At 51.6% G+C, this 15,857-nt stretch overlaps 1 protein-coding gene across 1 annotated transcript; it reads left to right on the forward strand.

Annotated features, from left to right (window-relative positions):
- The first annotated feature begins 6,465 nt into the window (after positions 1-6,465).
- Positions 6,466-9,764, forward strand: PIANP (PILR alpha associated neural protein). Its single transcript, XM_054718535.1, has 5 exons — positions 6,466-6,509; positions 6,763-7,274; positions 8,285-8,366; positions 9,168-9,395; positions 9,743-9,764. Exons 1-5 carry the CDS (start codon positions 6,493-6,495, stop codon positions 9,762-9,764), a joined length of 861 nt encoding a protein of 286 aa, XP_054574510.1. The 5' UTR covers positions 6,466-6,492.
- Positions 9,765-15,857: the final 6,093 nt, after the last annotated feature.

Raw genomic sequence — 15,857 nt, forward strand, 5'->3', positions numbered from 1 at the left:
TTTTCCCTTCCAAGGGCTATTTTTAAAAATTTTAAATTTTAGGTTAATAAAAGAGAAAGAGAAGGAATGGGAGAAGTGGAAAAGATGGTGAATGGAGACCATCTTCGGAGATGCTTTGCTGTACAAGGAAAAAGAGAAGGGCAGATACTGGAAGGAATATGGAGCTTAGAAGGATTTGTTTTCAGCTGTGAGAAATTACAGCATGATTACAAGCTGCTGGGAATAATCAAGTAGAGAGGAGGAGTGATGCTGGGGAGAGGTAGGGACAATCCCTGGAGTGAAGACTTTGGTGATTGAAAAGGCCTGGGATCCCCCTAGAAGGAGAGGTGGGATGGGATGTGGTGGCAGAAGTGGGAAGTTCTCTTCTGTCTGCATCTATTTTCTCTGAAAAGCAGAAAGCAAGGTCATTAGCTGAGAGTGAGGAGAGTTCAGAAGGATGTTGGGCATTGGAGGACAGGAAACAGACAGGAATTTACCTTGACAAAGACCAGCACCTCCCAGTGAGCCCAGAGATAATGATAAAGAACCAGACACAGGGAGAGAATTTATAGACTGTGGAGTGTTGGAAGGTCTTAAAATTACCTGAAAACACATTTGTCACTGTATTTCATTGTCTCCCTCACTAGACTCTAAGTTCCAGGAAGACAGTAATGGCTTTGTTCTTGCTCTCCACTATAACCCTTAGTACAGTACCCAGTACAGTACCCAGCATGTAGTCGGTGTTCAAAAAAGAGTGTTTGAGCCCTGGCCAGATGGCTTAGTTTGTTGGAGCGTTATCCCATAAACCAAAAAGTCATGGGTTCGATTTCCAGTCAGGGCACATACCTAGGTTCCAGGTTCAGTCCCTGGTTGGGGTGCTTATGAGAAGCAGCTGATAGATGTTTCTCTCTCACATCAATGTTTCTCTCTCTCTTTTCCTCTCTCTCTAATATCAATAAAAATATATATACTTGGGTGAGGATAAACAAACAAAAAGGTGTGAGCCACTGAATGAATGAGTGAATCAAAAATACTAGAAATAATTTATAATAACCCAAAGTCCTCAGTGTAACTGGTAGTGAGTAAATCTGGCCCACACCCATCGCATAATGAGTCCTCTTACTGCACATCCTCAGGATGCACTGGGGCTCAGTGAGGCCCAGGTGATGGTGTGACTTGTGGACCTGCTTCCCATGGCGCAGTTCACATCCAATGTGCGCTGTCTTCCCACTGGGAGACACAAGGAGGACGGCTCACTCACTGCTGTTCTGACCTTGGAATGAAGGACTGCCAGGGACAGACAAGCAGGAGGGCAGCTGCTGCAGATGCTGGTCAAAACAGCAGGCTTCCTTCCGGGAGGCGGGAGTGCCAGGCTAATGATAGTAATAGTGCAGGGGATGAAGGATGATTGTCTGGAGGGGCGTGGGTGTGAGCAGAGACTCAGCCGAAAGCATTGTGCACAGATCCCAGGGCAGAGATCAGGGATGGCAGGAAGAAAGAGAGGAAAGGCAGGTGGAGGCCAAAAGAGAGAATGAAGAGTTCCAGAGGGCAGGAGTCCCAGGTGAAGTTCACTAAGCAACACATATTGAGCATCTACACTGAGTGGCCAGATTATTATGATCTCTGAATGCATAATAATCTGGCCACTCAGTGTGTGTGTGCATATATAAATATATATATATATTAGAGGCCTGGTGCATGAATTCATGCATGGGTGGGGTCCGGCCAGCCTGGCCTGGGGGAGGGGTCATGGGCGGTTGGCTGGCCTGCCTGCTGGTTGAACTCCTGGTCGAGGGGACAATTTACATATTAGCCTTTTATTATATAGGATATACACTGAGTGGCCAGATTATTATGCGTTCAGAGATCATAATAATCTGGCCACTCAGTGTATATGCCAAGCCCTAGAGTATGTGGGGTGGGACAAGCAATAAACAATAAACAAATATAAGATCATTTCAGAGAGTGAGATGAGTTGGAAAGACAATGAAACATACTGATGAAATAGAGTGGGTGGCTGCGTGACAAAAGGGAGCCAATCAGGTAAAAATGAGAGGGAGGGGGGACACAAAGGATTCCAGAAAGAGGGAATCAAAAGTGCAGGGGTTCTAAGAGAATGATTTTGGATGTTCTAGAACATCAAGAAGTCCGATCTGGCAGGAACATTGAACACTGAGGAGGAGTACAAGGTGAAGGGCCTCCCTAACAAGTTCGGATTTACTCCGAATACAATGAAAAGCCACTGAAATATTGTAAGCACGGAAGAGCATAATATGATTCTGATTTTCAAAATATTCCTAGATATTGTGAAGACGAGTTTGTAAAGGGTAAGGGAGGAGCAAGGGAACAGCTAGGAAGCTATTGCACTATTGGAGATGAGAGATGATGGCTTGGTCTAGGGTGAGAGCAACAAAGATGGGGAGAAGTGGATGGATGGATGATTCAGGATATATTTTGGATGCAGAACTCACAGGACTTGCTGGTGAATTGGATACAGGGCGGGGATTAGTAAGAAAGGGGAAGGGAGGAAGGACGTTTCCTAGGTTTTTAGCCTGAAGAAGTGGATGGGAAACACTGGGGGGGAAATGGATTGGCCAGGAGATAATTCAAGATAATTTTAGCTGCATTAGCTTTACATGGCTATTAGACATCCAAGTGGAGATGTCAAGGAAGCTGTTGGATGAGTCTAGAGCTCTGGATATAAATTTAGGACTCGCTGACATTTACATAGTGTTTAAGCCCTGGGACTGGATGACATCATTGGACAGAGGATGTGGAAAGACAAGAGGGCCAAGGACTAAGCCCTCAGAAGCTCTAGCGTTTAGAGGTTGAGCAGAAAAAGACTGAGAAAGAAAAGCCAGTAAGGCTGGAGGGAAACAAGAGTGTGGTGTCCTAGAGGTGCAGTCTGAATAACACCGGGCTGTGGGCCTGGCTGCTGTGGCTCAGTGGGTTGGAGCGTCCTCCCGGTGCACCAGAAAGTTGTGGGTTTGATTCCTGATGAGGGCACATACCTAAGTTTTGGGTTCGATTTGGTCAAGGTGTGGGAGGCAACAATGTCTCTCTCTCTCTATCTCTCTCTCTCTCTCTTCCTCCTTCCCTAAAATAAATTCAAACAAAAACCTGATTGTGATAGAAATGAATGGATGAATGGGCTGGGATGGGGCAGGAAAAGCTACTTTAAAAAAAAAAAAAAAAAATATATATATATATATATATATATATATATATATATATATATATATATATATAATTGACCCAGAGAGGGAGAGAGAGATAGAAACATCAATGATGAGAGAGGATCACTGATAGGCTGCCTCCTGCACACCCCACACTGCGGTCTGAGCCTGCAATCCAGGCATGCCCCCTGACCGGAATCAAACCTAGGACCCTTCAGTCCGAAGCTCTATCCACTGAGCCAAACCAGCTAGGGCAGGGAAACTACTTTTGACAGAGACAGAGAGGTTAGCAAAGGCCTCCCAGAAGAGGTGACACTGGATCTAAGTGAACTGTTAATGAAAAGTGTGAGTCATTCTTAAAAGCCAGGGGGGAACGTTCCAGACACAGGGAATCGTAAGACCCCCGTGGTCAGTTAGCTCCTCTAGTTTTAGAAATACAGATCAGGCCCAGGGTAGCTGGGGCATAAAGACGTGTTGGGAAAAGAAATCAGAGAGCCAGGGGCTAGGTCATATGGTCTTGTAAGCCGCAGTAAGGAGTTTGGCTATTCTGATTGCTAGATAAGCTGAGTAATGCGACTTGATCTACTTATTTTAAAGATAATCGGGTTGCTTTGCAGGCAATGCATGGCAGCAGGCCAGAGTGGAATCAGGGGGTCCAGTCATTGGGATAACCCAAGGCTGGTGCGAGGTCTGCACTGCCACCCCTGCCTGGATCCCCACCGGGGGTGAAGCAGTTGGCGATGCAGAATCTCGGAAATGCACTAAGGTGACCAGGGGTTTCCATGGTGTTGGGTGAAACGGGCGGAGAAGCCCGCCATCAAAACGCGGGGAATCAGACAGCCGCCCAGCCTCCGCTGCCCTCTCCAGCCGCACACCTGGGACACAGCTGAGCGCGACTCCCGCGGTGCGGCAGCGGGAGGGTTAAACCGTGCGTGGCCCGGGGCGGGAGGGGGAGAGGAGGAGACCGAGCGCTCCGAGCCGCCGCGCCGAGCCCCGCCGAGCCCAGTCGAGTCGAGCCGAGCGGAGCATCTCCCGCCGCCGCCTCCACCGCCGCCGCCCCGCGCCCCGGGCGCCCGCCCCCCACCCTCTCCAGCACCCCGCTGCCGGCCAACCCCCTGACCATGCCCCGCACCCCACCCGCTCCCGCGTCCCCCCAGCCCGGCGCAGCCCCGAGCGCCAGCAGCTGTCGCGCCGCCGCGCCAGGCACGCAGGTGAGTGAAAGGGACCCCCACGCCCCCACCCGAGGGAGCCCGGCCTTGTCCCTCCGAACTCCGAGCCTTTCGCCCCCGCCCCTCCCGGCGCGGTCCCTCCCCGGGTCCCAGCCTCCAGTCCCGAAGCGCCCCTTCCCTGCGGTGCTCTCCATCCCTCCTCCGGTCCCCGCTCCATCCTACCCTCCTGGCGCAGCGGTCGCCGTCCCCGGGCCGCCTCCATCCTGCCTTCGGCTCAGGCTCCTCGCATCCTCTGGCGTCGGGTCCCTATCGGGTCCCTCCCTTGGAGTCCCTTCGCCGACCCCCGGGTCCTCGTTTTCTCCCCAACTCTCGCTGCTTCCCAGCGGGGAGCGCGGGCCTGTGAGAGGGGTGGGCTGGGGCCACGCTGGAAATGGGGCCGGGATCCCCCCACCTCAAGGCTCCCGCCCCACCCCCATCTGGTCTCCTGCGCACAACAGGTCCGCGAGGCGCGAGGAAAGGGTGGGGGTGGCGCGCCAGCCTGGGGACTGCGGGCTTCCTGGAAGGGGTGGCTGGGGGGCTTAGGGTCCTGGGACCCGAGTTGACGTCGGGGGGAGGGGGTGATGCACAAGGCGGAGAGGTGAGTGAGTCCTGGAGTCAGCTGGCCACAGACACCCCTGTGAGCCCTTCTCCGCTTCACTGGTTCGCTCCTACACTCCTTACTTCCTCCCTCCTGCTTCTCCTCGGTCATCCCTCTCTCCCTTCTTCCCACCAGGCCCCTACCCCTGTCTCCTCCCATAGCTCCACTTCCCTTTACATCGAGAGAAGCAATTTCCAACTCCTCCATCTTTGCTGTTTGTCTCCGGTCCCCATCCCTTCCTCCTATTTTGTCCTCAGTATTATGCTCCCTCCCTTCCCATTTCCCTTCTCCCCAACCCTGCTCGTCTCCTCCCCCTTCTCCCTTCCACTGTGTCTCATCTTCCCTTCCAGCCGGGACCTTTCCTTCTGTCCCCTCCTGCCCTTTCCCCTTCTTCCCCTGCTCCTGTGACCCCCTCACCCTCTGTTTCCCTCCCTGACCTTTAACTCATCCTGTTCTCCCTTCAGCATCCTCCAGGCTTCCAGGCCTCTGTACCCGCCCCCCTTCTGTTCTCTTTCAGGACGGACTCCTGTCCCTCCCTCTGTGCTCTCTGCTGGCCTCCTCTTCCCTCTTCTCCTTCCTTCTCGCTCCTAACCCACCGGTTCCTTTCTGGGCCCTTCACCCTTTCACCCCTTCCCATCCCTCCCCACGGCCCATTTTCCCAATCCCTTCCCCAGACTTTCTTATCTTATTCCCATTATGCTCTGAGAGTACTTAGAGTACCCATAATCCTCAGGGTAACATATTCTCCTTTTCTTAGGGGGGCCTGGCCCACCCTGGGGCCAGCACCCTCAACCCTGAAAACATGTCCTTCCTCTTTCGAAACCAACCATCCCGATTCTTCCAGGATTCTTCACCCAGGAGAGCTACATTGAAGGGGGCATCTATGCATTTGTATGATTAAATACTGAGCAAAGAGTATATTCTGTAGTTTTTCTGCCACTCACCTCTCTCTGCCTCTTTCCTTCCCTCCCTCCATCTCCTCTTCCCCTTCTCCTAAAGATGCAGATTCCTGGGGCCAATCCTAAGAGAATTGCCTGGGACTACCAGTGGAGTGGGCAGGCTGGGCACGTGCCACACACACATTCACACACTCAGATTGACTTCCTCTACCCTCCCCCACCCTGACTCTTGCCCTAGCGGTAGGTGCTCAAGGAATCACAAGGTTCTTGACTCTAAATTAAGATCCAAGAAAAGCTTGGAGCTGTGAGCAAGGAAGTGAGAAGGAAGCCTGAGAAGTGAGAGTAGACCCTGAGCTGGGGAGATAACAGCGACCCGGGTAGTTGTAGAGAGGGGCTGGGAGCTAGATAGGGAGCCACTTTGGGAGTTTTTCCCCCCAAAGGATGCTCAGCAGCAGTGAATCCTGGGTGGCAGCAGCTTTGCTGGCAGCCAGCAGCAGGGGAGGGGAGATGTGGGTAGAACTGGTGGATGAATGAGCTGGGGAAGAACACGGGGCAGGGTGGGGATGTGACAATCCCTTCTCTTCCCCAGTAAAGGCTGAAAATCTGGGTCACAGCTGAGGAAGATCTCGAACATGGAGTCCAGGATGTGGTAAGTTTGGCACAGCAGAGGGAGCTTTCCCTGAGGTCTTGGCCCTTTCCTCCCTAGACCCATCAAGGGCCTTCCATCCTAAGGGCTAGACCCTAGGAAGATAGGAAATGAGACTGAACCTTCCCAAAGCCCACCTGCTTTTGCAGAGAGACCTGGAGAGAGGCAGCTGGGGACCACAGGGATGCGCCTGTCTTCCCCACACACAGGCCCGAGATGGGCTTCTGTCTCACCCTCTCTTTCTCCCTTTTTGTAGGCCTGCACTGCTGCTGTCCCACCTCCTCCCACTCTGGCCACTGCTGTTGCTGCCCTTCCCACCACCTGCTCAAGGCTCCTCCTCCTCCCCTCGAACCCCACCAGCCCCAGCACGTCCCCCATGCGCCCGGGGAGGTCCCTCAGCCCCACGCCATGTATGTGTGTGGGAGCGGGCACCCCCACCAAGCCGATCCCCTCGGGTTCCAAGATCCAGGCGGCAAGTCCTGCCAGGCACTGCGCCCCCTGCCACCCCATCAGGCTTTGAAGAGGGGCCGCCCTCATCCCAGTATCCCTGGGCTATTGTATGGGGCCCTACAGTGTCTCGAGAGGATGGGGGGGATCCCAACTCTGCCAATCCCGGATTTTTGCCCCTGGACTATGGTTTTGCAGCCCCCCATGGGCTGGCTACCCCACACCCCAACTCAGACTCCATGCGGGGTGATGGAGATGGGATCATCCTTAGAGAAGCACCTGCCACCCTGCGGCCATTCTTGTTCGGGGGTCGTGGGGAAGGTGAGTGGGAGTGTGAGAGGGTGGTAGGGATACGAGGGTGGGGAGGCTCATATGAGGGTGGTTGAAGCTCAGGGCAGCAAGAGAGGCCTTGCCTGTTAGCTCCTTCCACAAATGTGCCAGGCACCACGCTGGCACAGGAGGCAGAGATGAAGATGCGGCTGAGCCCCGGAGGAGCTCAGGGCCATTGAAGAAGACAGATGTGTAAACACTTGGGGATGTCAGTGTAATAAGTGCTCTACTAGAGGCATGCACAGCATGTTGCTTAAGAAGAGAGGAGAGCCCTAGCCGATTTGGCTCAGCGGATAGAGCATCAGCCCTCAGACTGAAGGGCCCTGGGCTTGATTCTGGTCCACGGATTCCTGGCCCTGGTTGAGGCGTGCGGGAGGCAACCAATTGATGTTTCTCTCTCCCATCGATGTTCCTCTCTCTCTGTCTCTTCCTTTCCCTTCCACTCTCTCTAAAAATCAGTGGAAAAATATCCTAGGGTGAGGATTAACAAACAAACAAAAAAAAAAAAAACAAAAGAAAAAGAAAAGAAAGAGGAGAGACTGCCTCTGCCTGGGGGTCAGGACGTCTTCCAAGAATTGACATTTGAACTGAACCTTGAGTGGGTGCATTCCATGCAGAGGAACACCCTGAAAGGAACTCCAGGGTGACAGCTCAGCTCAGAGAGTGCAGAGCCAGGGCCAGTGGTTTGGGGGTGAGATGGACAGTTCCACCCCCTGGTTTCTGTACAGAGAACAGGGTTCTCTCTGACCTTGGAGCCCCCTCCTCATCACATACATACAGGATTGGGAAAGTGGGGGATTTGGGAGGGAAAGAGCTGAAAACTCTGGGTAAAGCTGATGAATGGAATAAAGGGGGAGGGGCTCTAGGAAGAGGTGGGCAACGTGGATTCACAGTGGCAGCCCGCCTCAAGCTTACGGAACCTGCAGCCCGGCCCCGTCCCCATTCCCTCGTGGCTCCCACCACACTGAGCCTCCCTAAAACCTTCTTCCCACCCCAATCAGGTGTGGACCCCCAGCTCTATGTCACAATTACCATCTCCATCATCATTGTTCTCGTGGCCACTGGCATCATCTTCAAGTTCTGGTAAGCTGTGGGGATGCGGGTGCTGGCAGTTGGGAACTGGGTGTTTGGCTGGAAGGAGGGAAGGAGCAAGGGCAGCAGTTTTGCTGGGGGTGGGATAGGGAGCGGTAGATTAAGGCAAGACCTTGGGGAAAGGTAGTTAAGGATTTGGGTGGGGGGAGACAGTGAGAAACCTGGGCACATTCCTCCTCCCAGGGACATACAAGGATAATGGGAGAGGTGTGTGTGGGGGGGTTATTATGTGTACTAGGGCTTTGATGGGCATTCCTTGTCCCCATTTCCTCCAAGACTGAGAACAATGACCCAGTCTGCAGAGCCCCTTCTTAGGGCACCTGGGGAGGAGGGAGTAAATCTGGAGCTTTCTTTGCCTGTATTTAATAATGGGTCACCCAGTCCTTCACACTTTACTGAGAGAATCATTAAAGTGTCCAGGTCATTAGCTGACTTTGAACTAGAACTAAACCTGCCAAGGTACTTGCTGAGGAGAGAAATGGTTTTTCTGGGTACGCCTCCCCAGGCAGCGATTCCGGGGGATTCTACTTGTTGGTGGGGAGGAAGTACTAACTCTGTGGATCTGGACCAGGTTGGGAGGATGGTTTAGATCCCAGTGTCCCAAGGCGGCAGGGTGGGAGAAGTGCTTTTATGGACACTTGGTTTCAGATTTGGTGTAGGGAACTGTTAGAGGCCAGTTTCTCAGCTGTGGGATCTTCGGGGTGCCTAAGGGAGGCTGGGGGTGACCAACCCTGCAGGCTCAGGATGGGGGCTTAAGTGTGTGAGAGAACCTCTTCCCTTCCGGTGCACCAGCTGGGACCGCAGCCAGAAGCGGCGCAGGCCCTCAGGACAGCAAGGTGCCCTGAGGCAGGAGGAGAGCCAGCAGCCGCTGACAGACCTGTCCCCAGCCGGGGTCACTGTGCTGGGGGCCTTCGGGGATTCGCCAACCCCCACCCCTGACCACGAGGAGCCCCGAGGGGGACCCCGGCTTGGGCCTGGGATGCCCCAGCCCAAAGGGGCTCCAGCCTTCCAGTTGAACCGGTGAGGGCCAGGGCAAAATGATGGAGGGTGGGGAAGGGAGGACGTTCAGGTCTCTGGAGCTGTGGTTGGGGTGCTCCCTCCTGGGTGGGTGGGAAAGAGGTAGGCCTGGCCCTCCCAGAGCCCCTGGCTCTCCTTCCCAACCTGGTCCTGGCCCTCCCAAGGAGCCTGGACCCCTCCTCTCGGGGGGACCCTTCCTTCTCCTGCTCTGTGGATCTCTGTCCTATTCTCATGCTGCCATTTAACTCCAACTCCACCCTCTTAGCCTTGACTCCCTTTGTCTTGGACTCCCCTTTCAATTCCGGCTTACCCCTTGTTTCCTGACTGCGCCCTTTCCCTCTTCCTCTCAGGATTCCCCTGGTGAATCTGTGATGCCCATCAATGTTGGGGTGCCACCAAGCAGGAGGCCAAGGGGCCGGCATAGCCACCATCCCACTGAGGGTAGGGCAGCTGTGGGAGCTGGGGCTGCAGGTGCTCCTGGCTTCTGCCCTGGCACACCACCCTGGAACACTCACTGGCCCTATAGGCAATCCTATCTGCTCACCCTCCTTTAAGTGGGGCCTCTGGTTTCTGGTGCCCCATCCCCACCCTTGCACACTCACATGAAAGCCTTGCACACTCACCTCCACCCTCACGGGCCATTGCACACGCTCATGCTCTTGTGCAGCCAGCCTTCTGCACCTTCTCCCCATCCACCTCTCTCTCCTCTGCTGACCCCTCACATTCTCCCTTTCGTTTCTCATTTTTCATTTTCTCTTCTTCCCACATTTCATGCTCATCTCAGTCACTCAGTGGTCAGTGGGTGACTTCACCATTCCTCTCACATGCATTTCCTGGCCCCATGCTGTGTTGCGTGTTGTGCTTACATTCTCCCTCATGAATACCCACTGATCTGTTTTCTGTGGCTCCTGCATGCTGCCCCAGAGGTGGGTGGGAGGTGAGCTGGGGACTCCTTGTGCCCCCATCTGTCACGGCCCATCCTGTTCTGTGTCATGTGTTTCACTGTCTCCCTCATTCCACTCCATGGGTGATCTCATACCCTGAGGGCTCCCATAAGGATGAGGGTAGTGAGGCCCCACTCTTCTCCCCCACCCCACTGCTAAGTTCTGTTGTCTGGGAGATGGGTTTTGGGGAGTCACCTGCTGCACTACCCAAGAAAGGGGCTCCCATTTGCCCTGCCCTTCCCCCTAAGTCCCTTTTGTCTTATCTGTCCTGGCTGTCTGTGTGTGTGTCACTCTCTGGAATTCAGAGCCCCCTGAGCCAGTCCTCTACTTCCCAGCCTCTCTAAGGGCCTCCCTAATTCCACTGAGGCTGCCAGGGAATGGAGCCAGCTGGTTCAAGGCCATTGGGAGCTCTACCTCCCAATTTATCCCTCCCCTTCTTGGGCTCCTTAACATCTCTCCTTCCCTCCCTCCTTTGTTCTTCCACTCTCCCTCCTTTTACCCCCCTGCCCCCAGGTTTGTCCCTACTTCTCATAATTTTTTCCACCTTCCTTCTTCCTCTCTTACCTGGCTCCTATGCTGTGATATATATTTTTGTATTATCTCTTTCTTCTTGTGGTGATAATCTTGAATTCTTGTGGGATGTAAGTTTCAAAATTTTCAAATAAAGCCTTTGCAAGATACCTGAGTTCCCTGATTCTGTCTTATGAGCCCTGTAGAGTGGACGGGAGGAGAGGTGATTGATGGGCAGCCAAGGGGGAGAAAGAGGATGAACCCGGGAACCCCTCCAGCCCAATGTGACCGGCCTGCTCTGACCTGGAGTTGGGATTCATGGGCTTTACTTTAGGACTAGCTGGAAGGAAGAGAAACTAAGGGAGCAGTCCTGATCAGGAGCAGACAGAGCAAGAGAAACTGGAAGAATGGCTTGCCTGTTACTTGCCAGTGCAGGTCAAGAGAGACCATGTGAAAGGAGACAAAATAAGGGCAAATTACATAGAAGGACAGGCAATGGAGAAGCAAGAAAATGAAGAAGAGAGAGCTAATAAGACAGATGGAGGGTGAAAGGTGAAAGAAGAGAAAAATGAGCAATGGGAAAGAGGCTGCCTTGCTTGGTTTATTTTCAGCCATGCTCCCTAACCTGCCCCCCAAAAGCTGTGCAGCTTTAGAAGCCCTGTAGTTAACTCATTAGCTTCCCCCACTCTGCTTTCTCTGATAGGGTGTTGAGGTGGAATCAAGGGGTGTGTTTGGGGGGGGGAGGGGATCCAAGCTGCCCAGCTGGGATCAGTCACCTCTGAGCCCCCAATTCTAGGTTTGGCTCTTGTAACAACCCTGCAAAAGCCCACACACATCAGCCTCTCAGCTGTTGCTAGGCTCCGTTGCCATGGTAACCACCCAGGTCCCATTTCTCTCCCCACCCCCATCTGTTCCCCCTTTGCTCCCTGGAAATGGGGAGCTCCAGGGAGGAGAGGAGACTGTAATATGCCAAAAGGCATCTGGGCTGCCCCGGGCTGTGTATGCATACATGTGTTTATATTTGTAGCTCAAATTAGGAATGTACATGGGTTGGTAGGTGTGTGTTTTAGGTGTTGGAGAGCTTGACTGTGTACTCAGGGAAGTAAGACTGAGTCCATGCAGCGCACAAAGGTTAGTGGGGAGGAGGCAGCATATTTCCCAGGACCAGAGCAGTGTGTGTATTTGGGATGTCAGGCTCCCTAAGAAAAAGACAGACTGTGACAGAGGGAAGAAGCAGAGTGGGGCCAAGGAGTGATAAACCAACTAAAAGCAGAGGTACAGAGCAAATAAGCTGCTGATGAGGGCTCAGAGGCAACCCCGTGGGGCCTGAAGAGATCCCAGTGGGTAGCTGGTCGGTGGGATGGCTGGATGGGACCTGAGGGTCTAGGAAGAGGTGCTGATGGGAGGGGTTGGGGGCAGTGAGAGAGGAATCCTGGAGGATGGGAGAGGAAGCCTCATTAACCTTTCTCTTCTTTCCCCACAGGAATCTAGTCCTTGTCAGGTGCAGGGAGGGGGAAGCACAGGACGGAAGGGGAAGGAGCTCAAGTGCCTGGAGAGCACACTCAGCTCTGTCACCTTCAGCAACTGTCTCTTCAGAGGGACAGTGTGACCCTTGGCTCATCCATATGCAAAAGGCACACATGAAGGTCCCTGATGAAGAGGGAATTAATTATTGCCTGATTAGACTGCTGTTTCTCTAAATTTAAATATATTAAAATACACCAGAAAAACACTGGAAATCCTCACCTGTTCCCTCTCCCTAAATGCTCTCTTCCCTATGGAAAGTCAGGTGGAGAGACAGAGGAGAAAGGAGACATCCTAGTCTTCTGAGCTGTCCTAAAGGAATTATCCCAAACGAAACCACACTGCCGTGCTAACCAGGAATAGTCTTGAGCCCACAGGGAACAGATCCTAACCTTTCTCTCATGGAGTTGAAAATGAAACGATGGGACCTTGGAGGCCCTCAGAAGGCTGCCAATAAATGGTAGAGCAGAGAGTCACTGCATAGTGACAGACGAAGAACATGAACAATGACTATACTACCCTTTTGGTTCTTGGATCGCAGGCACTTGGTTTATTACTGGGACCAGGGTCTCTCATCACTGTACTTTCTTTGCCTTCTGAGCTGTGCATTAAGTGACTCAGCCAGGCTTCTCTTAAGCATTTTTCTGGAATGCTTACCATTGTGGCTTAGACCAAACCAGTAATGGGGAAGCCCCCAGGAGGAGGGATCTCCCAGGCAGAGCTCAGGGTGTGGAAGTGATTCAAGATGGTAACAGTGTGCCAGCTGGAAAACCCCAAGCTAAAATTAACAGCCCTCCTCCCGCTACACCCCACATTTATCTCTCTAAAGCTTTCTCTGAGGAGTTCAAGGAACTTAAGACTTGCTTCTTAGAACAAGAGCAGGACTGACAGTTGCAGACACTGAGGCCCAGGGAGTGTCGGTTAATGTAAAGAGGGAAAGAACTAGAAGAGAACCAGGACTTATAGTGATGACTACTATTTTGCTCCCACTTTTCTCTCAGCCCCCAAATTCAACATTTCTCAAATCATTGTTCTATAACTCATTCAGCAACTGGGTCTGGTCACATCTGAGCCCTTAAGACGCTTATCCTGCTAGCTGTTGCTACCAGGTTAACACAGACAGTGCAGACCCCCAAAAGGTGATAAGAATATTAGATACTTTAAAAAAAGATATGAACAGCAACGGAGTGCAGAATCTGGGCGGGAAGGTGGGGGTGGGTGGGAGGTAATCAACCAAAGACCTTGTAGGCATATATGCATGACCCATGGACACAGGGTGGTGAAGGCCTGGGGTTGGGGGGTAGGGTGGGCTGGAGGGGTCAATGGGGGGAAAAAGGGAACATATATAATACTTTCAACAATAAAGGTTAATTTTGTAAAAATTATACAAATAATTACAGGCCAAAGATACATATCTTTTAAACATTTAATTTATGTTTATTTTTAGATGTTCTTTTCTAGTTCATTGCTGTGATCTTGGGGGGAAAAAATCACCTAAATCTTCAGTCTTATTTTCATTATTTGTAAAATGGGCATTATAGTTATTTCAGGGTTATTTTGCCCTCTGACCAAGGGGCTGTTTCTGTTAGTAGGAGGGACTTCAATTCTATTTCAGCCAAGAGCTGAATCCAGAGCTGAATCAGGGTGCAGGCTAGTGGCAGCATTCATTTACTCAAATAACATACAGTAGTCCCTCCTTATCTGCATGGGATAAGTTCTAAGGCCCCCAGGGGATGGTATGGTATATATATATACACACATATACACACATATATGTATATGTGTGTATGTATATATACACACATATATGTATATATACACACACATATATATGTATATATGTATATACACACACACACACATATACATAAAATGTGTGTTTTCCTATACATACATACCTTATTCTTTTTAAAAATTTTGTTGATTTCATAGAGGAAGAGAGAAACATCAATGATGAGAGAAAATCATTGATCGGCTGCCTCCTGCATGCCCCTGACTGGGGATCGAGCCTGCAACCCGGGCATGTGCCCTGACTGGAATCGAAACATGACCTCCTGGTTCATAGGTCAACACTCAACCACTGAGCAATGCAGGCTGGACCATATATACCTTTTCACTTAAAGGAATCACTTTCTGGCTTTTGAATTGCCATATCTGAGTTGCCAGCACCACCACTCTGGGGCTTTGGGGCCATTATTAAGTAACATAAGGGTTACTTGAACACAAGCACTGCCACACCTCCAGAGTCAATCTGATAACCAAGATGGCTACTAAGGAACTAATGAGAGTGAGGTGAATGTACATCTTGGAGAGCCTGGACAAAGGGATGAGTCATGTCCCAGACTCAGCTGGATGGCTGGAGATTTCATCACGCTACTGAAAAAGGCACGTAATTTAAAAGTTATGAATTGTTTATTTCTGAAATTTTCCATTTAATATTTTTGGACCACAGTTGACCAAGTGTAACAGAAACAGCGGAAAGCAAAACTGGGTGACTGCTGTATAATTATTCAGCATCTACTACGTGCTCAGCAAAGCAGCAGGAAAGATACTATGTATGAGACAATTTCTTCCCTGAGGAGTTGACAACCTTGCTGAAGAGTCACATGTATGAAATAGATAAAACAGCAACGAAAGGTACAGACTAAATGCTGTAGGAATTCAGAGCAAAGCACTGGTATGGGTTGGAGCAATCAGGGAAGGCTTCCTGAAAGAGTTCATATTAAGTGTTCATTTATGCAACAAACGTTTACCGACCACTAACTAAATGCCAGGCTCTGAGGACACAGCAGCAAACAATTCAAAGAGCTTGCCCTCACGAAGCCGGTATTCTAGTGGGAAGAGATGGAAACAAATACAATGTCAGGTAGTGATGAGTGCCAGGTGTAAAAGCGAAGCAGAGTCGGGAGACAGAGATGTGGACGTGGGCAAAAAGAACCTAGAGACCAAAACAGAGAGTAAGGGGTGTGGTCAGGGAGGGATCGTATTTTTTGTTGTTGTTAATCCTCACTGGAGGATATTTCCCCATTGGATTTTTGGGGGAGTGGAAGAGAGAGGGAAAGACTGAAACATCGATGTGAGAAAAACTCATGGATTGGTTGCCTCCAGCAAGAGCCCAGACCAGGGCCCGGGCGGGGGAGGAGCCTGCAACCAAGGTAGGTGCCCTTGATCGGATTCGAACTCGGCACCCTTGGGTCCGCAGGCCTACGCGGCTAGGGCGGGGTGGGATTTTGATGGCTGGGGGAGGTTATGACTCTCTGGGCCTAAGTGGGAACCTCAGAAAACGGACACATCCAGTCCTTACCCGCATATTCAAAGCATTGAAACATTCTTGAGAGTACCATAAAAAAACACACCAAAAAAACCGGTAACTTTCTACATCGCCTATTCCCCCACCGCGGTAACAGAGACGGGACGCTGGTCGTGAAGAATCCGTACCTTGATGCATAATTCATGAACAGGTCGCGATCCCGCCCTCCCACTTCCC

Source organism: Eptesicus fuscus, chromosome 7 (assembly GCF_027574615.1).
Source record: "Eptesicus fuscus isolate TK198812 chromosome 7, DD_ASM_mEF_20220401, whole genome shotgun sequence".
Lineage (NCBI taxonomy): Eukaryota > Metazoa > Chordata > Mammalia > Chiroptera > Vespertilionidae > Eptesicus > Eptesicus fuscus.

Bases quoted from the DNA above. Each gene is read 5' to 3' on its own strand.
- PIANP (XM_054718535.1), top strand. The intron at 7,275-8,284 runs GTGAGTGGGAGT...CACCCCAATCAG, and splicing joins GTTCGGGGGTCGTGGGGAAG to GTGTGGACCCCCAGCTCTAT. The intron at 9,396-9,742 runs GTGAGGGCCAGG...TCTTCCTCTCAG, and splicing joins CCAGCCTTCCAGTTGAACCG to GATTCCCCTGGTGAATCTGT.